The 26,509-nt window shown below is 47.5% G+C and overlaps 1 protein-coding gene across 1 annotated transcript in view; it reads left to right on the top strand.

Moving 5' to 3' along the window:
• Nucleotides 1-26,509, top strand: part of PATL1 (PAT1 homolog 1, processing body mRNA decay factor) — a 278,312-nt gene that overhangs the window by 140,291 nt on the left and 111,512 nt on the right. Inside the window, exons 11-12 of the mRNA XM_085651893.1 lie at nucleotides 5,215-5,338; nucleotides 8,753-8,850. Coding sequence (XP_085508019.1) covers nucleotides 5,215-5,338; nucleotides 8,753-8,850 — 222 coding nt within the window. The remainder of the gene's footprint in view (nucleotides 1-5,214; nucleotides 5,339-8,752; nucleotides 8,851-26,509) is intronic.

The raw sequence follows: 26,509 nt of genomic DNA, 5'->3' as shown, positions 1-26,509 counted from the left end.
TTTCTCTGCTGCTTATCTGGATGACATAGCCGTCTTCAGTAACAGCTGGGAGGATCACTTGCGTCACCTGCAAGCTGTTCTCCAGGCCCTGAGACAAGCTGGATTGACGATCAAGGCCAGCAAGTGCCAGATCGGGCAGGGGTCGGTAGTGTACCTTGGACACTTGGTGGGTAGGGGAACGGTGCAACCCCTCCAGGCGAAGATCGAGGCCATCATGGCCTGGGAACCCCCCAAGACACAGACTGAGGTCCGAGCATTTTTGGGCCTCACGGGATACTATCGCCGCTTCGTGAAGGGGTACGGTACCATCGTAGCCCCTCTCACGGAGCTCACGTCCAAGAAACAACCTCGACGGGTAGTCTGGACGGAGGCTTGTCAGCAAGCCTTTGAGAAATTGAAGAAAGCCATGTGCGAGGCCCCGGTCTTAAGGGCCCCAGACTTTTCCAAGAAGTTCATTGTCCAGACAGATGCATCAGAACATGGCATTGGGGCAGTGTTATCGCAACTCAACGAAGAGGGTCTGGATCAACCCGTGGTCTTCCTATCCAGGAGACTACTTCCCAGGGAACAGAAGTGGAGTGCAATAGAGCGTGAAGCCTTTGCAGTGGTATGGGCTCTGAAGAAGCTGCGGCCATACCTGTTTGGCTCGCACTTCCTTGTTCAGACCGACCACAGACCCCTTCGTTGGCTGATGCAAATGAAGGGGGAGAATCCCAAGTTGTTGAGGTGGTCTATTTCCCTACAGGGGATGGACTTTCAGGTGGAACATCGGCCTGGAGTGGACCACGCCAATGCAGACGGTCTCTCAAGGTATTTCCGCCTTAGTGATGAGAACTCCCAAGGGGTTGGGTAGCTCTCCCCACTTTCAGCTGGGGGGGACGCGTGTTAGACCTGTCAGCCCTTTGGGTGGTCCCTCCTCATCATTATTTATTTTGTCCCACTTTTGCCTCAAACCCTGTTTGAATTTTTCCTTTTTGGGAACCACCAGACTTTTTCGTGTTGCTGCAGATTCAGGGAGCCATTTTAGCTACCCCTGAAACTTCTGTCTGAGGGACTGGAGCACAAGATGGTGGCCACCTGTGACATCACCAGCATCCACTGGAACCTACCAGCACCTTCCAGAACATTCCAGGAGATTCCAGAACTCTGTGACAGTTGGAGACCGTTTAGAATGTTGGGAGGATAAGAGAGGCAGTTGGCAGTTGGAGCTGGCAGTTGGCACCTGACTGGTGAAGAGAGAGGAGCACAACAGTGAAGGAGGAAGGAGTGAAGCAGCAGGGGTGGAAACTTGTGCCTGGAGTGGGGTCCATAAACCCACCCTTGATACTTGTCCCTACTGATGGATCCCAGCCTATAGCCCTGTGTGGGAAGAAGACAGAAAAACTCATCCTAAGGACCTGAACAGCAGGAACAGGCCTTAGAAGCAGAAAGCAGCAAGATCCTGACCTGAGAACTGGTTTCCCTGGAGTCCGGCGTCGAGTAGCCTGAAGACCTGGAGCCCGAGGTGGAGAAGCGGCGCTGACTGAAGTAGCAGACGTCGTACCCGGAGCCGCCTGAGGTCGTGAGAGGGCGCCGACGGAGGTCGTGAGGAATACCAGAGGTCGAGGAGGAAGTGAACCGAGGTCGAGCGAGCGGCGTCATCGGAGGAGTGAAGTCCGCCCTCCGGAGTCGTCGGAGACCGAGGTAGAGGAGCACCGGAGGTCGGGAGTGAGGATCGCACTCCGGAGTCGCCCGGAACCTGTGTGGAGGAGCACCGGAGGTCGGGGGTGAGGATCGCACCCCGGAGTCGCCGGAAGTCGACATCGAGGCCAGGCCGGCTGACGTCATCGGAGCCGAGAGCGCCATCGGACCGGAGCCGCCCGAAGTCGACATCGTGAGGAGACTGCCCGACGCCGTCGAATCGGAGGTCGAGATCGAACCGAGGCCACCGACATCGGACCGGAACCGCCTGCCGGCGTCGTCAAAGAACTGACATTGTGCCGAGGCCGCCGAGACCGAACCGGAACCGCCTCACGGCGTCGACACGACTCCAGCGGCGTCGGAACATCAGAAAAAGGGCAGTAAGTGGAGTAGAGGGCGCCTAAGGCCCTGTGGAGACCTGAGAGACTGCTCTAAGGGGCTAGGGAGGTGCTGAAACCAACCTGACTGTGCAAGGGGTGAACTGGGACTAACCTAGAGAGGTTGTGTGGAGAGAGAAAGCCAGGGCACTGGTATTCCCCCCTTTGATCTACCTCAGTTTAGGCCTCAGCCTTGTCCCAGCCAGGGAGTAGCCCCCCTCAAGCCTTCCACAACCCTACAAGCTGTGCCTGGGCCAAATCAGCCCTTAAGAATTGAAGTGTCATCTGATTACATGAGTGTTGCTGTATACTTTTAATTATTTATTGGGGATACTGTATTTATTGAGTTTTTACCTATTTATTGCTGCACTATATTTATAGGTCCACAGGACTTGTTGGTGTACAATATTTATTGGTACAGTATTTATTGCCTCAAAGTATTTAATTGTCTGTATATATTGCACTTGTATTTATGCCCTGTTATTTATGATCACCCCTATTTATTTCATCAAACAGCCAATATTTATTTGACCTGCACTAATTGAGACTTGTATATTGTGATTGACCTATTTATTTTTCCAATCAGCAACTAAGAGAAAAAGATAAAGAAGAATATTTTCATAATTTTTACGGTGTAGAGTCGTTTTTGGAACGGATGCACGCATGGTTGTTGTATGGGTATATTGTATGCTTAGCACTGTGCCTGTTTCCTGACCACTCGAGCCAAGCTACCACAGTGTGTTCGGGGAGTCCACCACCACCCTGCGGAGTGGGAGTGGGCTGTTTCCAACATAGTAACATTGCTGTTTCGTCCAGATTTAAGTGGCAGAGACCTGTTGCTTTAGTTAAGAATACAATTAATCGGGCTTAATAAAGTGAAATTAATGCATAGATTGGAGGAAGGGATTTCTTCTGTCTCGCTCACATCTCACCATACACCCTCCCACCTATTCAGAATAAGGATTGTGTAATTATTTACAAGCTGTAAGTTGGACCGGATCTATTCAAGTTGCTCACGACACATAATCCAGCCAGAACTGTACATGTCTGCTAAGCTCAACTTTTAATGGAATGGCCAGTCCGGGTATAGTAAACCATGTTTACTTTCCCTGACTGTAGTGTCAAAAAGTAAAGTATGTGAAATTAAATGGAAAAACGAACCCCCTCATTCAACCTAAAATATCCCATAACCATGTTCCAGGTTCTTACGTGATGTGTATTAAGAAAACCATCCACTGGTGTGCTATGTGGAGTGGCTAGAGAATCCTAAATTTGATTTACACTGGATTCACTACCCTTATAATGTCACTTCTACTGGTCTATGTGGTTAGGATCACATTTCCTCAATTATCATTGATCTTTGATCATTTGATGAGCTAACCATCCCCGTCTTGCTTCTGTTGGGTCCCGCTGTCTTATTAGGGTAGTATGATTTGTGTGCTGAAAAATGACCCATTTTTACTAAGGAAGAACAAGTTGTTGCAAGTGATTTGGCTAGTTCACAAATACTACACAGCCAGTTCAACTGAACGACGGTACTGTTCAACACAGGAGCGAGATTCATACTGACCAACATGTAGAATTTAATTGAATCCTGTCCCTTCAGATGAACTTGAATGTGGAACAAAGTTGTTGGTGAGAGGTACAGCCCTAGCCCTGTGAAGCATATATTTTGCAATGCTTTAGAGACTCCGTTCATAATCATCATCAGAAATGTTTATTCGGTCTTAGTTGGACCATAAATGTACATAATGGCATCAGTACATTCAACAATCCATAACACAATGCATCAACGTTTTAAAAACAATGTATGTATGTGTGTATATATATATATATATATATATATATATATATATATATATATATATATATATATATGCAGAATACAAGATAGTACAATAAGTCAAGAGTGTTCATACCTGTACTATACGTAGTTAAAATCAAAACAAACCTATTGTGTAAATTAACCAAGTGTAAAAGCCATCTAAACAATTAAAGGCCAGTACAATACATACTTAACTAAAGCCCTTTTAAAATATGTCATAAACGCAGCAAATCACATTAAAATTCATAACATTTGGTATTATGTAATTTGGCAGGGCACAAAAACAATCATTAAAAAAAATATAACCGCAGTAAAGTGCATACTAATATAACTGGTCAATTGGCCCAGATCCTGCATCTAGCGCCTTCCTCCGCCTTCGCGATGAGACCAAAAAGCAGGTAACAGCATAGGTTACATGAACATGCGGGAGTAACAGAAAATGCATAAGAGCAGGCTTAGCCGGACAAAATTAAGAATTTTCAACTAAGGTACCAAGAGAATCTTACGAGGAACATCATAAAAGCCACAGAAAAACATAAAATACCTGAGATTTTGAGCAGAACAATGATCGCATATGCAGGGTCTCCACTGCATATTCCCAGTAGTAGGCCTGGGTAAGATCATCAACAGAGGAAATGGATTAAACCGGAATCTGGTAAGAAGGAACCGGTGATGACCGCTGGATACATTAAGCAAATAGTGTTCAACAATTGGACTGTTAAGATCTGCGCATGACCTTGCACCGATGGTTCTCAAGTTCTACACTTGTCTCACTGCTTTCCGCCATGACAAAAATGTATATTGTATCCAAAGAATGTCTGCCTTCAGAATAGTTTTGGGAGTCAAACTGAGCTACTCTACCCTGCTTAAAAAAGGTATCCCGTATGCTGGCAATTTGTTTGACCTCCTCCCTTGAAGCTGCATGCGGACTCAATTCAAAAGCGAGCTGAAAATGTGGCTCTGTGAAAGTGTTTTCGTCTAGTTGTTCACTTGTTTGTTGATCCGGTGCTGTTGTCTAGAGGCTTAGCCAATATTGTAGTCCATTAAAAACCCCAAAGGATTGAACTGTTCTAGTGAGAGACATTACTGCCTTCTTCCTAGTAGTATTCACTTCTTCCGTTGGCACACATTTTGCACTATAATTTTGGGATGAGTAAACATGTCCCAGTCTTTCATAGTAGACCTGTCTTCTCATATAATCCTCTTAGATGGAGTTAGTGGGTACTTTTTCTGTTGCAGTGAAATCCACTTTACAAACCTTTTATATTGAAAGAAAAGCTTTCTGTAGTCATTTACACTGGTCAAAATGAATATTTTCTGTTGCCTCTTCAGAACTACTTTGAGAAACTTGAGAAGCTGGCAGCCACAGATGACAGCCACAACGAAGGTCCAAAGAAGGAACGAACAAAGCTCATTACCCCGCAGGTGGCTAAGCTGGAACATGCCTACAAACCAGGTAAATGGGGACATAGATGATTAGTCAATTGTCCTGTTGGTGGACTGTCCATGAGGATGGGTGTCTGACGTTAAATGTTGCCCTGGTTAATCAATTCTTGTGCATTAATGGTTATACAGCACATTATTTAATGTAGTGCGAAGCTTAGTGACCTCGCAAAATGGTCTGTAAGAAGCTGGTGCTTTATGTGATATATCAAGAATCTGATATACTGTGTGAGTCGAGGGGTTCCCTTATGAGTGGACATGGGCTTGATATGCAATCCCAAAGTGCTCTATTGGGGGGGGGAGGGGGAGAGAAGTATGGTCAAGCAACTTTAGGCTTAACACGGAGTGCCAGACATTTGCAAATACACACAGTGATCAATAAATGACACACAACTCAAGGGGATCCACACCAACTTATAAAAACAGCAAGTATCTTTATATATGTTTAGGCATCTGAGCAATTCAGGTATGTACATTTTTAAATATAAATTCTTTTCACTTTAAAAAGTTTGAGTTCTGCAGTGTTATGCTATAGAAGGAAGGACAAGTTCTGCAAACCGGTATAGTGCAGTGACTTACAATAGCAATCTCCAGGAGTTGAGGTGAGTGGTGGGCAAGATTCAAGGCAGCACCAACAGAACACCAGCGGCACGAGGCTAGCCGGGTGCAGGGTCCAAGACAGCGTCTGGAGCCCCTATGGTTTTCTACTGAGATTGGTCACTGCGAAAAGAGGCTGCAGTCTCTGGCTGGAAGGCCAGTCAGGGTGAACCAACAGGGAGGTTCAAGGCTTGCGATGCTCGGGGATGTAGGGACACCTGGGGTCCTCTTCTCCCGGGCACAGGGGTGACTGATGCAGAGCCGTCAGGTTTACTTACTGTGAAACCACGATGGACTCCAGCTCTGGAGGGCAGGGGGACCTTGTTGACACCAGTGGCCCACTTCAACCAAGTCCAGAGGCGACGGGTGCAGTGGTGGCCTCAGGCGTCGGATTTTAGCGGTTCTGGAGGCCTCAGAGTTTTTGCTTTGGAGATTCTGCTGGATGCAGGAGAACCGGTCCATTGTTCACGGGTGTGTTGGGTCTTTATTGAAGGCAGGCAGTCGTCCCACGGTTCAGCAGTCAGCAGCTGCAGGATGAGTCGATTTAGGCGCTATTTTCAACGAGGGATGCAGACAGGCCGACAGGGTTGGTCCCAAGTCAGCTGCTTCTTTTCTCCTCTCTGCTTTTGCGGCTCTAGGGTGTCCTTTCTGTTCTTAGGTCGTCAAGATCTGTTTCTCTGGTGCCAGGGACTCCCCTTAATACTGAATTTAGGGGTGTTAGGGTAGTAGCCAATGGGCTACTGACCCGTGGGGTCACTATGCCTCCTATATGACCACTTCCTGTGGGAAGTGGAATAACCCTGTCTCTAAATTTCTAAGTATGTCATCAAAAAGATGGTTACTTCTGAAAGATTGTGTCCACCTTACAGTAGTCCACATTAGTGTTATTAGCCTGGAGGTTGCACGCCTACCGGACTAGCTAATTTTCCCTTCTGGACAGGTGCCAAGGGGGTCCTTGACAAAAGGACCTGCTTCCTCTTCTGTGAGGGGGAGCCAGCTTTGCATTTCAATGGCGGCAGCCCTTTGAGGCTTGCCGCCCGAGGAAGGCTAATCAGCAGCTCATCCTGTGGGAGTTGGTGTTGCACAGATCTTTGTTATGGGTCTCCTGAGAGCACAAGGCTGTCACCCTTGGAGATCAGAATTGAGTCTTAGGTGGCAGACTGGCAGAAACTAGTGTGCAAGGGCACCAGAGGCTGGTAGGTTTTTAGGGGACACTTCTGGGTGCATGTATTGGTAAATCCAACACTGGCCTCAGTGTGGGCTTTTCAATATGAGATGCTTTATACCATCCCTATTTTCAGTGAAGCTATCGTGTAGCTGGGGAACTCTTTTTCACCAGTGCCCAGCACATGTCTTAAGATGGCTGCCCTGGTCATGTATACTGGCAGTAATAGGACTGACCAGCACAGGGGCATATCTGCTCATGGGATGTCCTCAAATGTAATATTGACCCTGCCTTAAGCTGTCAGGCCTGCTGTAGTAGTCACTTCCAAATATTATATGCAGTGTTAAGGACATGGCACACAGGTTGTGTGACATGTCGTGTTTTCACTTTTGTCTACACCAAGAGACGCAACCTGCAATGGCACCCTTGCATGTGCTTGGTGAGGGGTCCCTTAGGGTGGCACAATTCATGCTGCAGCCTTTAGTAGGTCCGGCCCTAGGCACCAGGGTACCATTTGCTAGGAATTTACAGAGGGTGCTAAAGGTTTTGCATATTGGGGGAATCAATTGTACAGTTTTGGGAAAGAGCTCTGGCACTGGAGGCCTGGTTAGCTCTTACTGATGTGGTAACACCCTGACAAAGCTAGTAGGCCTGCTTTATGGATATTAACACCCCCTTCTATTGTGATGTTTCATCTAGTATAGGCAGGGTGGAGGATGATTTTGATTATATGGTTCAGGACTCTCTAGGGATGTAACATGATATGAGGGTTTACCAAAGATATTTTGATTTATTTGAACATGTATATGTGTAATTAAATGTGTAGTATTTAGTGTTTATGTGTAATAAAAGTACTTTCCCATTTCAAACGAAAAAGCCCTGACTGGACAAAGATGTATTGAGTGTTATTGCACACCAGTGAGCTAGGGCTCCTAACCCACATCACTTTTCCTGAATGGACCTTGGCCTGCTCTGCTTCGCTACCCTGAGAGTCAAGGGTACTTGGTTCCCAGTAAAATACAATTGCAGACTTATTACTTGTGAAAGACTTGCGTCTTCCATGACTAATTTCTTGCAGGTGTCATGGCCATTATTTGATTTTAGATATGTTACACATGTATTAGGGTACAAAGTCCTTAATGCGCATGAGAATCTGCTGTATGTGTAATCATTTTCCTTTACATAATTGGGTACAGTGACCATACTATACAAGTGACCCCGCTATGCTTTTATACGCTTTCCATTTGTGTGGGATCACAATGTATTCACAGCACTTGAAACCATAAATGATGTTTACAGAAAGAGTAGTGGATGATGCATGAACATATTTTTAAGCTGCGACCCTGCAAACAATTAATTTGACATGATTTGGAGAAATTCAGTGCCCTACAAGTGTGACAAAAGGTTCAAACGCCTTTGTGCCCTATTTAGGATTGTACATGGCATGAGTGACAAAGTTCTTTCCATGTGTCATCTATAAGACAGAGACTTGGTGAGTGAAATTGAATGCAAGTACCTGATTGTATGACTGCTTCTATTGACTGGGTAATAATGACATGCTCATGGTATCTTTTGTATTTGTGGAAATCTGGTATTGTGCTGAAGCAGTGTTCACTCCTAGTCATTATATTGTCAGCTTCATAATAAGACTCATTTTGTCTTCAGTGCAGTTTGAGGGCTCTCTTGGGAAGCTCACAGTCTCCAGTGTTAACAACCCCCGCAAGATGATTGATGCTGTGATATCATCACGTACTGAAGATGATGTGAGTACGCAGTGTGACGTGACGGTTCTATGTACCAAAAGGTTCTTGTTGTATTCTCTTTGCTTAATTTCTTGCTATCATTTTTTTCTTATTTTATAACCACTTCCATTATATTAAAAAAGCATGCAAACAAATAACACTTGGGATACAAGAAATAATTGCAGCAAAAATATTGGTAGCAGCATGAATGTCTAATTAAATGGACCAGAGCCACAAATTTAAGCAATAGGTATGTGGATGAAAAATCGCGCACTGATTATAGTTCTACTTGGAATACATTTCTAACATGACTTTTTGAATCCATGGGTGAGTACTTGGATGGATGGCCTAGGAGAGCTCAGTTAAGGCACATTGGTATGACCTGTCGTAGGAAGCTGGATCTGTATATGTATGCCACTAGGTGGTTATATCATGAAAAGAATCCAGAAATTCTCCAAAAGCGTACAGGGCTCAATGCAAACCGAAAGTGCTCGATTAGTGGTAGTGTGGGTGAGCAGCTTTAGGCCCAAAACTGAGACATTTATTGCACAACATTGACCAATAATCGACACACGATTCATAAAGGAGATCCACACCAATTTTATAAAAATAAGCTTTGTTTGTGTTTTTATTGTAAGACCAAGATCTTCCCAATAAGGTAAGTACGTTTTTCAGGAAAAATAATTTAGGGGCAGATGTTCGCCCCTAAAATGCGGTTGCAAATGGGCAATCTCCCATTTGCGCCCGCAATTTAGGGCATGGCCATGTACAAACTTCATTTTGCAAATGGGTAAATTTTACAGATTCACAAAATGAGGTGTGCGACTCGCTTTTAGGAAGGGACGTCTTGGCGTCCCTTCCTAAAAGCAATTTGCATTTGTATGTATGAATGTTTTGCAGTCGCAAAACACTCGCAATTTACCACCTACTTCAAGTAGGTGGTAAACCATTCGCAAACGGGTAGGAGTCCCTAGGGGACCCCTTCCCCTTTGTGAATGGGTGCAAAAATATTTTTTAAGAGCAGGCAGTGCTCCCAGGGACCACTGCCTGCCCTTAAAGAATGAAACTGAAAAGTTGATTTTTTCTTTTTTAAATGCAGCCCGTTTTCCTTTAAGGAAAATGGGCTGCATTTAAAAAAAAATTAAACTGCTTTATTTAAAAAGCAGTCCCAGACATGGTGGTCGTCTGTTGACCCCAGCAGGCCACCATCCCTGGGAGTGCTAGCCATTCCCAATGGGGTCACAAATTGCGCTTGCCTCATGAATATTTATGAGGCATGCAATTTGTGACCCCATAGGGAATCGCTAACCGTGTCTGTGACACTGTTGTACATTGCATTTTGCGAGTCGCAAAGCGACACAATTTGCGAGTTGCAAAATGGAAGGGTCCTATATCTGGACCGTAGTCTTTTAAAAGTTAACACTTAGTGCAATTTTTTACCAGCTCAATGTTATCGTATGGAGGGAAAAAATAATGCGATTATACAGGTAAGTATCAGACCTACAGTTCCAGTCTTCAGGACCAAAGGACAGCAAGAGTAAGATGAGTACCACAACTGCACCACCAGCGGCACAGGTGCGGCTGGGGACAGAGGTCAAAATCAGAGTTCGGCCATATGTTTCAATGGAGACTGGGGGTCCTCGAAACCACACTGCTTGCAGGTAAGTAGATCTGTTGCTGGGGCCAAGCTTTAGGGGTTAGAGCAAGCATGGGGGGGGGGGGACACAAAACAGCACTAAACATGTGGCACAGGGGCTGGTGGGTGGAGGGTGAAAATGTAGCATTGGATGCCCAATGCTCTTCAATGGGGAACTTGCTCCAGACAAACAGGTGTCGCATTGGAGGTTGCATGATGGAGACCCACGAAGACAGAGGTAAGTAGAGGTAGTAGGAGCACCGTCTGTTCAGTTCACCAAGGCACAGGGTCTTTGGGTGGTGCAGGGGTGACTTTAGACGTTGGATTCTTCTTACCGGGGCTAATCGGGGGGGAGCCTCTAGATTCAGGTGGCAGGCATCGTCATGGAGTTCAAGAGTGGTCAGCCAACGCTGGAATTGAGTTCAGCTGGAATTGAGTTCAGGATCACTGGGGAACCTGCTCTGGATTGGTGGGTGAGTTGGTGTATGAGTGGCTGTATTGGTAACTGAGTGGATGTGTCTGTAGACCTATGAATCAGTGAGTGGGTATGTAAGTACTAGTATGGGTGTGTCAATGGTTTTGAGAATGCTAGTGTAGAAGTTGGAGTGGGTGTATGAAAGATTATATTGGGGTGCGAGTGGGTCCATCAGAGAATCTGTGGATGACGTCATCACTGATGTCGCTGACCAGGTCATGAGTGATGCAATATGGGAGGTCATATGCAGAATTTCTTTGGTTTTGTGCGTGTTAAATCTGAGCTTAACTATAATGTCCCTGTAATCTTTGGGGCAGTGTGGGCAGGACTCGCGTATTTGGAGGGCACCGGAGTCCTTGGTATAGATTTCTTGGGGACAGAGCTTCGCTCCTCTGAAGTCTCTGGTCTTTGTCTAAGGGCAGTCAGTCTTCCTCTGTACTGGAAGTCTCTGGCTGCAGGACAGGTGGGGTTGTCTTGTCAGGGTCTTTGGCGCTGGAGACAGGCTGGTATGGGTGGGGCCAAGTCTGCAGTCATCTTCAGGCTTTGCTGCATGGGGTCTTTGTCGTCCTTATGTCAGCAGGGAACTAGTTTCTAGGTCTGGGGGAGCCACCTAACTACTAATTTTAGGGGTGTTTTAGGGGAGTAGCAGATCGGGCCAACGGGCACCTTACCTGGGGTGATGACACCCTAGATTATGCCATCCTAGTGTGGGAGGGGGGATAGCCTAGTCCTGATTAGAGGGGTCTCCCTATCTTCAAGATGGTGGGGACTGAATATGTGCTTCACCTCGCTTCTCCCACCTTAGGGGTGGAGTTGGCATAAGTGGGCACACCTCCTATTATCCTTCGTTTTCCTGGCTAAAGTGGGGATGTAAACCAGGGGCTGCCATCTGTTGCTAGAAGCAGAGGGTGGGGGTCACATTACAAAGGCAGCGGGCCTTTGAAGCTTCCCTGTCGAGCACTGTGCCTATGCTGGGGGAGGAGGTGTGACACTTCCGCCCAGGATGTGCAAAGTTTCTGGTTCCAGAAAGCAGAGGCTCTCAACCCAAGGGTCCAGAAACATGTCTGGTAGTGGCAGGCTGCCTGACCACACCAGGGTTGGTAGGTTTTCAGGGGGCACCTCTGAGGTGCCCGCTGCGTACATGGCTTATTGAGTTTGTTACCAAACCCTCCTGTGTTCAGAGAAGTCATCATGGTGCCGGGGAACTCGAGTTGTCGAGTTTCTATGGCTTCCTTGGCACTTACAATATCTAAGAATGGACTTAAATATTGTTGGGGCATATCTGCTCAGGCATATATGCCCACACCTGGAGTATAGTGCACCCTGCCCTAGGGCTGTGTGGCCTGCTCAAGGGGTAACTTACCTATACTTTAGGCAGTGCTAGTTGGCTTGGCACACAGACAGTGTGCCATGTCAACTTAGTCGTTTTGTCTGCACCAGGCCATGCATGCTGCAGTGGCAGTCTGCTTGGTCCAGGTGAGAGGTCCCCAGGGGACCCTCTTCAGTCCCAAGGTACCCATGTACCATGTACTAGGGACTTACAGGGGGCCTGATAGGCCAAATGTGGAATAGTTTTAAGGAAGTAGCACTGACACGGGGACCTCCTTGGCAGGGACGTGTGCACTACAATCGAAACCACATCAAATACCATGCAAAAAGTGGGGGCTAACCATATCAAAAGAGGCACTTTCTCACAACTGCCATGAGTAAATTGGTAGAAGAGTAATATTATGCTGAAATAGTATTTTGTTTTGTTGTTTTTATTTTTTTAAACAAAACGTTTCCACCCTGTCTTATGGCTGTTAAATCCTTTTATTGGGATTCTATTCTAGTCTGCTACAATTCTGCTTTTTTGTGATAACAGAATGTTGTATCTCATACATTTAATGAGGAAGATAGTCTTTTTTCGCGCTGGTGGGCTACAGTCTGAAAGGAGCCATAGCGCCTTTGCAAAGCATGTCTATCCTTCTTTGAGAGTAGGGACATTGCCAAGCATGTGTCCAGGCCCAACAACTTCCAGAGTAGTCCTTTGCTCTGCAGTAAAGGTCAGGAATCTTTTACTGAATTAATGTCCACATTACTTCTCATCTGTTTGCAGTGTTATTCTGGTATGAGGAATGTCTGTTTCCAAACCTGCCTGCTTTAGCCCAGTCTGTTTCATTACTTGTGGGACAACTACCTATGCCACAGAGAGAGCTTCAGTGTGGTTTGTTTTTCCCAGAATCTGTTGTCCACAGTTACTGTTTCTAGAGCTTTGAGATCTGTCATCCTATACCCTTGTGTTATTAGGAAACACTTGTTTAAATCAGTTTCAAAGCAACATAAACCTATTTTTGGTCTTGCCCACTACCCAGCGCATATGCTGTCGGTTGCCGGACAAGACCATACAGTGATTTGGAGCCTGCCCATTGCTTAACATGGGTTGGCTTTTTGTCACTCTTATTTGCCTAGTTCTTATTTTTGTCCCAGCTTGTAAATCTTGTGTTTGTCCCTCCTGTTAAGCCTCCTTACTATCTCTTATGATTGGCTGGCTTGTGTGCTTCCACTGCTTACTTTCAAGCACTACTTTTTTCATTTAGTGTTAAGCACTCCATGGGAGTGCATGTGTTTTTCAGCTGTCTTGCTTGTGTACTTCTCTCCCCGTGCACTACATGGTGTTCTCTGTTGCCCATGTGCTTCTCCCTGTACCTCTCCATTTTGCATTTGTGTACCCCAGGTGTGTTCTTACCTGTGTGATTCTACCCCACCCACTCCTAGTCACTTAAACCCATTTTCTCCTCCTAGAACTCCACTTTATACTCTCCCAGTGAGAAAAGGGAGGAGAAACAGAGTGGGAGAAGAAACATAAGGAGAAGGAAAGAGAGCTGAAAATAGCCCTTGAAAGAGAGAGAAACTTAGGATGGCGAAAAATAACAACTCCATTTGGGATAAGTGACTCTACATCCAACTCAGCCCTGGTGGTCGGCTAGGTTTCCAAAAGATCTTGTGCATGTGTATGCGGAAGGCCAGGATATTTTGGAATGGTTTGTGAGTTTTGAGGTAGCTTGTAAGACTCGGGCCTTACATAAAGTGTCTAAGGCAGCTGCCATAATGGATGTGCATGCCACTTGAAGGGACAGTTGTCTTTGGGAGAATGCTTGTGGCAGACCAGATGGTCTATGAGCGAGTAAAGAAATCTCTCAGGCGATTTGGGCTGAAGCCAGCTCAATTCCATATAAGATTTTGTGACTTGAAGAGATTGGATGGTGTTACATTTGAGACTTGGATTCATTGTCTATTGCGTGATGGGAATAAGTAGGTAAGAGGGATGGAGTCCAAGGATTTTCAGTCCCTCAACCAGTTGATGGTGACCGAGTGACTAAAGGAGGAGTGCTCTACCCCACTTGGGCAATACTTTTCTGATCTGACAAAGAGATCTAACAAAACTTGCAGTGTTAGCCGATAAGTGGTTAGCTACCAGGGTTCACAAAGAGCTAAAAGCAGCACAGTTCCTAACCAAAAGGGGAGAAAAACTCTCCACAAATTGGTTGCATGCCAGAGTAATTCTCATGGGACTCGAGTAAGGCCCAGGAAATATGGGAATGGTAATGGTGTATCCGGAAAGGAGCATCAGGAGAAGGGAAGGCAAGGAAGTCCTTCCATGTTCAAAGCGATGACTTGCTTCAAGTACCATATGGTGGGACATTTTAAGAGATTGTCAAGATACTCCCACATTCATTTGCCTTCGTTTTTAGCAGTAGTCTGCAGGTTCAGGGGAGACTGGTCCTCGCAGACAGAGGTTGCTGGACCTCAGTTTATATTTGTAGTTTTCCTCACCTGTTCTTTCTTCGTTGGCTCGTGCTGCAAGTTTGAGCATTGCCACGCCCCTCTGACACACCCCTCTCATGACCGGCTTGAGGTAGCTCACAGCGTGCTGCTGGTGCACCCAAAACAAGCCTGTCTGCTCTCATGACTGGCTTCTTGAGACAGCTGGCAGCGCGTCTGCGCTGTTGGCGCACCCAAGTCAAGCCTGGCTGCATCCGTGCCCAGCGCCCGTCCTCTGGGTTGTTTCAATCCAGATTTACACCAGTTTCTTAGCTACTCAAGAGAATCACTCCTTGATCTCAAGTCTACTGCTAAGTCAGCCAGTTGCCTGCCAATGAGCACAGTAGCCTTATTTGAGCCTATATCTACCTCGTGTCTGACCTGCAAAAACAGTCTTGCGAATTTTAGTCCCCCCTACGGAGGGTAAAACCTCTGAGCTCTTTAAATAGAAAGAAATTGGCCACAGACAAGCCAGTTATTACATTTGCTCTCATGAACACCAGATCTATTGTTAAACATTACTTTGTAGTGGCCGAATTCATATTAACCTACCAAATAGATTTGGAGTTTGCTATGGAAACATGGGTGGACGATGTGAGAAAGTGGCTCTGTATATACTGTTCCTTAATAGGTACAGGGTGTACAGAGTCCACAGACCCCAAGGGTTTAACAGAGGTTAAAGTTAGATATAACCTTACTCTCCAAAGTGGTAGCCTGGTCGAGCAGTAAGGCAGTATCCGAGGACAGTGTAAAGCATTTGTTGTACACACTCAGTCAGCAAATAGTTCCACACACTCAATAACTGAACTCTAGGCCAATGGTTTGTATAAAAAAAAATATATGCTTGTTTTATTTTAGAACCAACACTTGGAATTAAAATATACTTTCTCGACAGGAGTTGTTTCATAAAAATACTTTTGTATATGCAATAGACTTTTTAGTAAACAGTTACAAGTAGTTGCAGTAGGCAACTCTATTTCTAAACACAATACATTGAGCTCAATGATAAATTCAAATTATATGCAACAGATTACTTTTTAGATTACATTTGTACTTCCGAGCTTGGATCCTAGATCCAGTCCTGGGTCAGTTCTCAGAATCAGCTGTTGAAAGTCGACTTTGATACTGTAATGATTTTTAACTAATATTTAGCTATTTCAAAAGCTAGCACTTAGAAAATATTTCAGAGCAAACAATCAATGATTCCCTATGGAAGGAAATGTAGGTTACAGGTACAGTAGGTTATCGTTACTTTTGTAATCCAGTACTGGGTGTCTAGACTCAGTACTGGGACCTTTATCCAAAACAGGTAAGTAATTACGTTTTCAGATGTTATACGATTTTTGATGAATATTTAGAAATTGCAGAAATCAACACTTGGAAGAAATTTCACAGAAAAACAGTCAATGGTTTCCTATGGAAGAAAAATGAGTTAAAGGTAAGTATAGTTGTGGGTAGTTTTCAGAGTCAGTGCTGGGCACCAAGATCCAGCACTGGGAGCTCACCTAAGAGCAGGTGAGTAAATTCGTTTTTGATACTCGGCTGATTTTTGGTGAATATTTGAAGTTTTGAAAAGTCCACACTTAGAAGAATTTCCAAGAAAAAGCCAGTCAATGTTACCCTATGAGGAAAATGAAGTTGGCGGTTTAATGGTAAGTACTCGACTGGCAGAGTTGAAATTCTGGGCATAGACTCAGAGGCCCCCCAGTGTCAGGTAGGTACAGTCAGTTCACCCTCAGCGGTTTCAGGACGGCCGGGTGCAGAGAGAGTTAGGCCCAATGTTATCCTATGAGGGATAGGGGGGCCTGGGTTGGTGGCTGCTGTCGGGCAAGCCACGCGGCTGTGGGAGCTGGGCTCCTGGTCACTTACTCGGGGCAAGTGGGGAAGTAGGTTAGAGTAGAGTTTTCACTGCCAGGGCCACTCGGGCGGCTGGGTGCAGGGTGCTTTTGAGCCGTCGGGCGCTCAATTGATTTCTATGGGAAATCTCCGGTTTGGAAAAAGACTGCAGGCTCGGGGACGAGGACTCTTTAGGTGCCACCACCACTTCGAGGGGTAATTTGGGTAGTTGGAGGATAGGTAGGTACCCCGGGATTGGGCGCAGAGGGCCGTGGGGCGCCGGGTGCAGGGGTGCCTTTTGATGTCGGAAATCTTACCCTCTTGTTGATCGCGGTTGGGGTGCAACTCTGTTCTGAGGCTGCAAGCTTCTTCAGGATAGTCGAGGGGGGTCCTTGGGTGCCGGACTCGGGGTCACAGTCGCCGTGGGGTCGTCCTCGTGGGTTTAGGTCACTCCGGCACCGGCCAGGCTTGGCGGGTGCAGAGTGGGCTGGGATCGCGTTTCCGGGCTGCTGCCAGGGGTGAAAGGTAGGTTCTGAGTAGAGCCTCTACTCATGGGAGTCCCAGGGGGTCAGAGTTCAAAGGTAGCCAGGTCCTCCAGGGTTTCTGAGGTTGCTGGCCACAAGAGATGCCGGGATTGGAGCAGGAGCAAGTCCGAGGTCGACAGGCCAGTAGGGCTGGGGCCAAAGCAGTTGGTGTCTCCCTCTCCTTTGCAGCTGCAGGGCAGGTCTTCTTTTCTTCTCGCTCTTCTTGTAGTTTCGGAATCTGGAATCTGGGGAAGGAAGGTTCAGGGTGCCCCTAAATACTAGATTTAGGGGCGTTACAGGTAGGTGAAGGCCAGGGACCAATGGGTCCTTGTCCTGGGATGGGTACACCCCCTATCCTGCCTCTCTCCTGTGGGAGGGGGGCAGTAGCCTAATCCTGATAGGGTAGGGCCTCCCATCTTCAAGATGGCGAGAGCCCGGAGATGTGCTTCACCTCGCCTCCCCCACGTGAGGGGTGGGGTGGGCAGGCGGGCACATCCCCTGTCCTTGTATGGGGTTTCCGGCCAAGCTTCCAGCCAGAGTGGGGGGTTGCAGTGGCCTGGGGAAACTCCAAGAGGCGGCATGCCTTTGAAGCTTCCCTTTGCTCATCCTGGGGGAGGAGATTTATCACCTCACCCAGGATGTGCATTGTTGCAGGCCCGGGAGAGCAGGGGCTCTCCCACCCAGGGGTCCAGCAACGTGTCTGCTGTGTGGCAGCCTGGGCAGCCTCAGAGCAGACGTGGATTGTAGGTTAGTTGTAAGGGGGCATCTCTAAGATGCCCTCTGGGGTGCTTGGTACATTAAATCCCACACTGGCATCAGTGTGGGTTTAATGTGCTGAGAAGTTTGATACCAAACTTCCCAGTCTTCAGTGTTGCCATTATGGTGCTGTGGAGCTCGTGTTTGACGAGCTCTCAGCACCATGTACTCTTAAATGGCAGCACTGCACTTACAGTGCCCAGGAATGGACCTGGGTACTGTAGGGGCACAGGGCTCCTGCTCCTGTGCCCACACCATGGGCATAAGGCACCCAGCCAGAGGGGTGGCTGATATATGCCATGGCAGTGTAGGTGATGGGCATGGCACACAGAGATGTGTGTCATGTCGACTCTTCATTTTGTCCTGCACCCAGACACTCAGCCTGCAAAGGCAGTGTGTGTGTGTAAGGGTACAGGGCCTCTAAGGGTGGCACAATGAGTGCTGCAGCCCTTAGAGGCCTCCCCTGGTCACAAGGCCCTGGGTACCTAGGGTACCATTTACTAGGGGCTGACATGTGGCCAGGGTTTGCCAATTTGGAGTTTGTGTGGTTTAAGGAAGGAACATAGGCCCTGGGCACCTGGTTGGCAGGAGTCCAGGGTACACTCAGTGAAAGTACATTCATCAATTTAGCAAAAAGTGGGGGCATACCATGCAAGAAAGATGGCACTTTCTCACAGACGATAATTCTGGCCCAGAAACTTCGGCATAATTCCCAATGGCTACACCATCTTTCACCTAGATAGACCAAAAGAAACGGGAGGAGGGTTAGCAGTAATCTATCGATCATATGCTAGTGGCCTTCAGCCCGGTTTCTATTGAAGGAGTTGAAGCGGTGCTATGTAATATTGAATTTAGAAAAACTCAATCTTTTAATAGCTTGCTCAGTTGTTGGCCCCTCCTCCCTCCACCTTGAACAAAGAGCAACATTTGTGGACAAGCTCAGACAGTTACTGGAATCGCACATGTTGAAATCCGATTTCACAGTCCTCGTCTATTTTAATTTCCATTTAAAAAAAATCGCTCCGAAACAGAATACTTACTAGATACCCTTTCAGGTCTAGATCTTATCCAAAATAGTGAATGGTTCCACACATCGGGCAGGCCACTTATTAGATGGGATAGTCACAATAGTAGTTTCACTCACTCTCTCCCTCTGACCTGAACGGATCACCATGCAGTGATTTGGCAGTTAAACCTGCAAGCTAGGCCTTTCCCAACAACACGTAAGGCACATCAGGCAAGTCGTGCTTGGCATAAGATACAAATTACTGATCTTAATCATCTGTTAATAAAAATCACTACCTACAATAGACACTAATTTAGACCAGATGGCAGAGAATTATTATTCCAGTTGGATTAGCTCTGCCCTAAAAGACATTTCTCCAGTTAAAGGTCTTGCCAATAATAAAAAATAAAAAATGCCCCAGCCGTGGTTTGATGAAAAGCTCAGGGCTGCCAAATAGAACTGTAGAAGTCAAGAGTGTAAATGGCGCATAGAATAGAATAAGGAAGAGCGGGGTATATATAAACTGTGTCTAGCAAGTTATAAAAAACTAAATTCTTCTAGGCCAAGTAAAGATATTTTACAGAACAACTAAAAACAGAAAAATCACGCTAAGAAAACACTTTTCTAAACTATAAAAAAAAAACGATTACCCCACCTCAAACAATCTAAAAGTTAAGAATCAAGAGTTCTGTGAATGCTTAGCTGGCTTTTTTCAGCAAAAAGTTCTTTATATCGCCAGTTTTGCACAATTTATAGTCCTTTCAGCAAAGCAGATGGCAGAGATCATTCCCTGTATTAAAGCAGGATCTCCCTATGATCCCTGGCCTCCCAAAATAGTACATTTAGTACCGGAAGTTATAGCACTCCATCTGACTTCCATCTTTTATACCATGTTTAAGACAAGGATATTTCCCACCCCTTGGAAATCAGCATTAGTTCATCCTCTTGTAAAAAAAACAACCTTAATATCTTAGATACAAACAGCTATCGGCCCATCTCTAGGCTACCATGCCAAGCCAAACTGGTAGAAAACATAATGAATTTACAATGCTCTCCCTTTATTGAGATCAATCATCTCTTAGACGAGACTCAGTTTGGCTTTAGGTAAAGTCATAGTAGTGAAACGGCTCTGATGACAGCAACAGAAAAAATCAGAGCGTCCCTGGACAGAGTCAGTAGTGCGGTCCTCATTCTGTTGGACTTGTCAGCAGCCTTCGATACGGTCAAACATGAGATATTGGTTGACCGTATGCCGGACCTCTGTATTGATGATCTGGCACTGCCCTATTAAAATCCTTTCTCTCTGGACATTGACAAGTGGTGGTGTTGGGCGAATTTAACTCAGACTCTTAGTTTTTTACCTTGTGGTGTCCATCAGGGATCAGCTCTATCCCCCACTTTGTTTAATCTTTGTCACTCCGCTGGCCACCTTTGTAAAATCTTCTGGCTTGTCATTAGCGCCATATGCCGATGACACACATATTATAGGTTCCCTTGCAAAAAATGATAGCCACTCCAGTGGCATATTCAGAAACTGCATGAGGGTGGTTAACAAGTAGATAGACTGTAATTGTCTGAAATTAAATTATACAAAAACAGAGTTCATCCTGTTTAGCAATAACTGTCCATCTGGTCTCCAGATTGGTTTGCCGTCCTAGCTCCTGACACCAACCACGAAAGTAAAACATTTATGATACTGATGGACAGGGATCTAAAATACAAAGATCAAGTTTACAAGGTTACTTCCAACTCCTTCTACTCACTTAGAATCATCAAGAAAATTAAATAATTCTTGCCCATGGATCTCTTTAAAAACTGTAGTCATTGCTCTAGTTTTAACACGATTGGACTATTGTAATAGCCTGATTGTAGATCTGCCAAATGGCCCACTAAAGAAATTATAAACCCTTCAGAATGCCGCTCCTCTGTTTCTACTTAAGATCCCATTATCTCAATTTGCCAAATCAGGCAACTTCACTGACTCCCAGTTAGTCACCGCATCCTCTTCAAGGCACTTTGCTCAACCTATAAGACCCTTTATGGAAAGGCTCCACCTTATTTAAATTAAAAAAAACAAAAAAACGTAAATGGTATATCACTAGCAGAACACTCCACTCCAGTTCAGCAAGATATATAGAGGTCACGGGTTTTAAACGTGCCTCATGGGGTGGAAGAAGCTTTTTCACATCCACGGCCTTACAATGGAACCGTCTTTGATTTGAACTGAAAACAGCACCATCACTTCTCGTTTTTAGAAAACCACTTAAAACATGATTTTTTTAAAATCATCGATAAGTTACTTAAATCCAAGATCTTGATCGCTTCATCTTTGTTTCACACCGCGCCAAGACGCCTCCAGCATTTGTTGCACTTTATAAGACATTTCATTCATTGAAGAGAAACAACTTGACCCTGCGACATCTTTGTTCGCAAGCATCTTACACGTGTGAAGGAACTAGAGAGGGACTAGTTGCACTTAACCTAGTAGCTATGGACATTTAGGAGAGAGACCCAGATGCTCCTAAGCACATTCATTCCAACTCAATGGGATTTATGCAGGAAGTTAGTCTCAATGGGAGCAAACTGCCTGCCCTGAGACACTATGGTTGAGTGTGTGAGAAAGTGCCTCTTTTTGCATGGTTAGCCCCAACTTCTTGCCTGGTTTTGGTGTGGTTTCATTTGTAGTGCACAGCGTCCCTGCCAACCAGGTCTTCTGTACCAGTGTTTCTTCCCCAAAACATATTCACAATTGTTACTTCTGCTCCCTGTAAGGCCCCTGTAAGCCCACTGGGACCATGCCACCGCCCTTGCAGCTTGCATGCTCCTGTGAAGGAGAAAACAACAAAGTCGACATTGCACCCTGCCTGAGTGCCGTTCCAGCAAGCCAGCACTGCCTGAAGGTATGTGTAAGTCACTCCTGTAGCAGGCCTCACAACCCTAAGGTAGCGTGCACTATACCAGAGGTGAGGGCAGATCTGTCTGAGCAGATATGCCCGTACAATATAAGGGTTTATTTTTTAATAGTGTAAGTGCCAGTGAAGCCATAGAGAGTACATAGGCTGAAAACTCAACAATACGAGTTCCACAACACCATATTGGCTTCCCTGAACACACGTGTGTTTGGTACTAAACTACTCCTCTCAATAAATCCACACTGATGCCACTTACAGGGCACCTCAGAGGTGCCCCCTGAAAACCTACCAAGAGTGGTGTTGTCTCTGACAGACTGTAGACAGCCAGCCACCACCAGACATGTTTCTTGAACCCTGGGTGGAGAACCCTGTTCTCTGGGACCAGAAATAAGGCACATCCTGGGCAGAGGTGTCACACCTCCTCCCCCCAGTATGGGCCAGTGCTCGAAGGGGTAGCTTCAAAGGCCTGCCACCTTTGCCATGTGACCTCCAGCTCTGCTCCCCTTAGTGGGGGGTGGCAAGGTGAAGCACATATTTCAGTCCCCGCCATCTTGAAGATGGGGAGACACTTCCAATCAGGGCTAGGTCTATGCCCCTGTGAGAAAGTGGCTCTGTATATACTGTTCCCTAATAGGTACAGGGTGTACAGAGTCCACAGTCCCCAAGGGTTTGACAGAGGTTAAAGTTAGGTATGCCCTTACTCTCTAAAGTGGTAGCTTGGTCGAGCAGTAAGGCAGTATCAGAGGACAGTGTAAAGCATTTGTTGTACACACTCAGTCAGTAAATGGTCTCACACACTCAATAACTGAACTCTAGGCCAATGGTTTATATATAAAAAATATATGCATGTTTTATTTTAGAACCAACACTTGGCATTAAAATATACTTTCTCAGAATGAGATATGTTATATAAATACTTTTGCAATATGCAATTGACTTTTGTAAACAGTTACAAGTGGTTGCAATAGGCAACACTATTTTAAACACAACAATGCATTGAGCTCAATGGAAATTTCAAGTTATTTGCAACAGATTACTTTTAGGATTACGTTTGGAATTCCAGGACTGGATCCTAGATTCAGTCCTGGGTCAGTACTTAGAATCAAGTGATGAAAGTCGACTTAATTACTGTGATGATTTTTAAACAATATTTAGCTATTTTAAAAGTTGACACTTCGAAAATATTTCAAAGAAAACAGTCAATGATTCCCTATGGAAGAAAATTCAAGTAGCAGGTACAGTATCAATCAATCAGTCATAGCATTTGTAGAGCGCGCTACTCACCCGTGAGGGTCTCAAGGCGCTGGGGGTAGGAGGGGGGGAGGTGATGCTACTGCTCGAAGAGCCAGGTCTTGAGTTGCCTCCTGAAGGTGAGATGGACCTGGGTCAGCCGAAGGTGGGTAGGGAGGGAGTTTCAAGTTTTGGCTGCTAGGTAGGAGAAGGATCTTCCTCCGGTGGTGCTTCTGCGGATCCGTGGGACGGTGGTGAGGGCGAGGCTGGCGGATCTGAGTTGGCGTGTGGGTGTGTAGAACGTGAGGCGGTTGTTGAGGTATGTGGGGCCCAATTCGTGGAGGGCCTTGTGTGCGTGGGTGAGGAGCCTGAACGTGATTCTCTTGCTGACGGGGAGCCAGTGCAGGTCTCTCAGGTGGGCAGAGATGTGGCTGTGGCGAGGGATGTCCAGGATGAGTCGTGCGGAGGCGTTCTGTATGCGTTGGAGTCTTTTCTGTAGTTTGGCTGTGGTTCCAGCGTAGAGGGCGTTCGCGTAGTCCAGTCGGCTGGTGACGAGGGCTTAGGTGACTGTCTTTCTGGTCTCGGTGGGGATCCATCGGAAAATCTTACGGAGCATGCGCAGGGTGTTGAAACAGGACGATGAGATGGCGTTGACCTGCTTGGTCATCGTGAGGGATGAGTCCAGGATGAAACCCAGGTTGCGTGCGTGGTCCGTGGGGATGGGGGCGGTGCCCAGTGCCGGGGGCCACCAGGAGTCGTCCCAGGCGGAGGGGGGTGTTCCGAGGAGGAGGACTTCCATCTTGTCCGAGTTAAACTTCAGACGGCTGAGCTTCATCCATTCCGCGACGTCTTTCATTCCTTCTTGGAGGTTGGCTTTGGCCGTGGCGCGGTCGTTGGTGAGTGAGAGGATCAGCTGGGTGTCGTCAGCGTAGGATATGATGTTAAGGTTGTGTTGGCGTGCGATGGCTGCGAGGGGGCTCATGTAGACGTTGAAGAGGGTGGGGCTGAGCGAGGATCCTTGATGAACGCCGCAGATGATCTTGGTTGCCGCTGATTGGAAGGGAGGGAGGCGGACTCTCTGAGTTCTGTCTGTAAGGAAGGAGGTGATCCAGTCCAGAGCTTCTCCTTGAATCCCTGCGTGGTGGAGGCGGGTTGTTAGGGTGTGGTGGCAGACCGTGTCGAATGCGGCTGATAGGTCGAGGAGGATGAGGGCAGCTGTTTCCCCGTTGTCGAGCAGGGAACCTGATGTCGTCGGTGGCTGCGATGAGTGCTGTGGTTTGCTCGGTATCCGGACTGTGATGGGTCGAGGGAGCCGTTTGTCTCGAGGAATGCGGTCAGCTGTTTGTTGACTGCTTTCTCGATGACTTTAGCGGGAAAGGGGAGGAGCGAGATGGGGCGGAAGTTCTTGAGGTCCGTGGGGTCCGCGGTGGGTTTCTTTAGGAGGGCGCTGATCTCCGCGTGCTTCCAGTCCTCCGGGAAGGTGGCAGATGCGACGGAGTTGTTGATGACGTTCCGAAGTTGGGGTGCGATGATGGTGTTGGCTGTGTTAAAGAAGTGGTGTGGGCAGGGGTCGGCTGGGGAGCCGGAGTGGATGCTGTTCATCACGAGGATGGTATCTTCAGTGCTGACGAGGGTCCAAGTGCGGAGGGTGGTGGTGGGGGTGCTGTAGGGGAGTGGGGTGCGTGGTCTGGTTGCCGAAGCTGTTGTGAATGTCGGCGATCTTGCGGTGGAAGAACGAGGCCAGCGAGTCGCAGAGGTCTTGGGTGGGCGTGATGTCGTTGTTGCTGGCGCTGGGGTTGGAGAGCTCTTTTACGATGCTGAAGAGTTCTTTGCTGTTGTGGGAATTGTTGTCCAGTCGCTCTCTGAAGGCTGTTCTTTTGGTGGGGCGGATCATTTGGTGGTGATTGTGGATGGCGTTCTTGATGGCTGTCATGTTTTCAGTTGACTGGTCGTGGCGCCAGGCTTTTACGAGGGTTCGGCAGGATTTTTGGAGATTTTGAGGTCGTCGGTGAACCATGAGGCTTTCTTGCTACCGGGTCTGATGGGGTGTTTCTTCAGTGGTGCGAGGGCGTCTGCGCAGTTGGTGAGCCACTGGTTGAGGTTGCGGGCTGCTTCGTTGGGGTCCGTAGTGTTGGTGGGGGGGTTCTGGTTTAGTGAAGTGGTGAGCTGGTCGGTGGTGATCTTGCTCCAGACTCTTTAGGGGGCCTGATGTGGGTGGTGGTGGGTCGTGGTTTTTCTGAAGCTGAAGTGGATGCAGCTGTGGTCTGTCCAGTGTAGTCCGGTGGAGTGGCTGAAGGAGATGTAGTTGCTGGAGGAGAAGACGGGGTCAAGCGTGTGGCCGGCGTAGTGGGTCGCAATGTTTACCAGTTGCTTGAGTCTGAGGCTGGCGAGGTTGTCCAGGAGGGCAGCGGTGTTGCTGTCATTGTAGTTTTCCAGGTGGAAGTTGAGGTCCCCTAGTAGGATGTGGTTTGGTGAGGTGAGGGCAAGCGGGCTGATGAAGTCTGCAATGGTTTCGCTGAATTGTGTGCGCGGTCCCGGGGGTCTGTAGATGAGGGTGCCTCTGAGGGTGGTCATGGGGTCGGTGTGTATCTGGAAGTGGAGGTGCTCGGCGGCGGTGAGGGTGTCGTCGGAGTTGGTTGTGATGCGGATGGTGTTTCTGTGAACGATCGCGATGCCTCCTCCAGTTTGGTTGGTGCGGTCTCTCCGGGTGATCTTGTAGCCGTCGGGGATGGCTATGGCGATGTCGGGGGCTGAGGAGGCGTTCATCCAGGTTTCCGTGAGGAAGGCGACGTCCGGCGCTGTTGTGTCGAGGAGGTTCCAGAGTTCGACGGCGTGTCTGTGGACGGAGCGGGTGTTGAGCAGGATGCACTTGAGGTGGTTGCTGCTGGGGCCTGGTCTGGCGGGTGCGGTGTAGGTCCGGATGCAGGTGAATTTGCAGGCTAGGCAGGTGAAGGGTCCTTGGGTACGTTTAGGGGTGGCTCGGTGACAGGCGGGGGTTCGGCCGGTTTTGAGTGCGATGAGGGCGGTGGCGTCGTAGTTCAGTCGGGTGGGCTGGCGACGCGGGGGCCAGGGGTCCTGGCGCTGGGCGTGGTCCAGGCGCAGACGGGCTTGCCTTAGGTGCGCCAGCGGCGCGCACGTTGCGCGGCATCTATTATGAGGGTCTGAGGGAGGGAGGGGCAGCTGGGAGGCGGGAGCGGGGTGGCGAATTGGAGCGGCGGGGGGGCGGGGCCGCAGGGAGCAGCGGCGGGAAGCAGAGGGCGAGGCGGGAGGTCACAGAAGGCAAAGGGGGGCGCGGGAAAAAAACTACGGAAGGCACAAAATAAGCAGAAAATGCAGATACAAGGGAGGAAGTTAACACAGAAGGAAGAGGCACAAGTACAAAAAAATGCAGTAACAAAATACAAAGTACAGTAACAGGTGCAGCCAAAATGCGGACTGGGAGAGCAGAGCGCTGGGCACAGAAGGCAAGAAGGGGGGCGAGGGAGAAGAAGGGTTGAAGGC

This window comes from Triturus cristatus, chromosome 4_1 (genome assembly GCF_964204655.1).
Source record: "Triturus cristatus chromosome 4_1, aTriCri1.1, whole genome shotgun sequence".
Classification (NCBI taxonomy): Eukaryota; Metazoa; Chordata; class Amphibia; order Caudata; family Salamandridae; genus Triturus; species Triturus cristatus.
The sequence above is the reverse complement of the archived record's forward strand: the minus strand, read 5'-3'. Positions and strand labels throughout refer to the sequence as shown.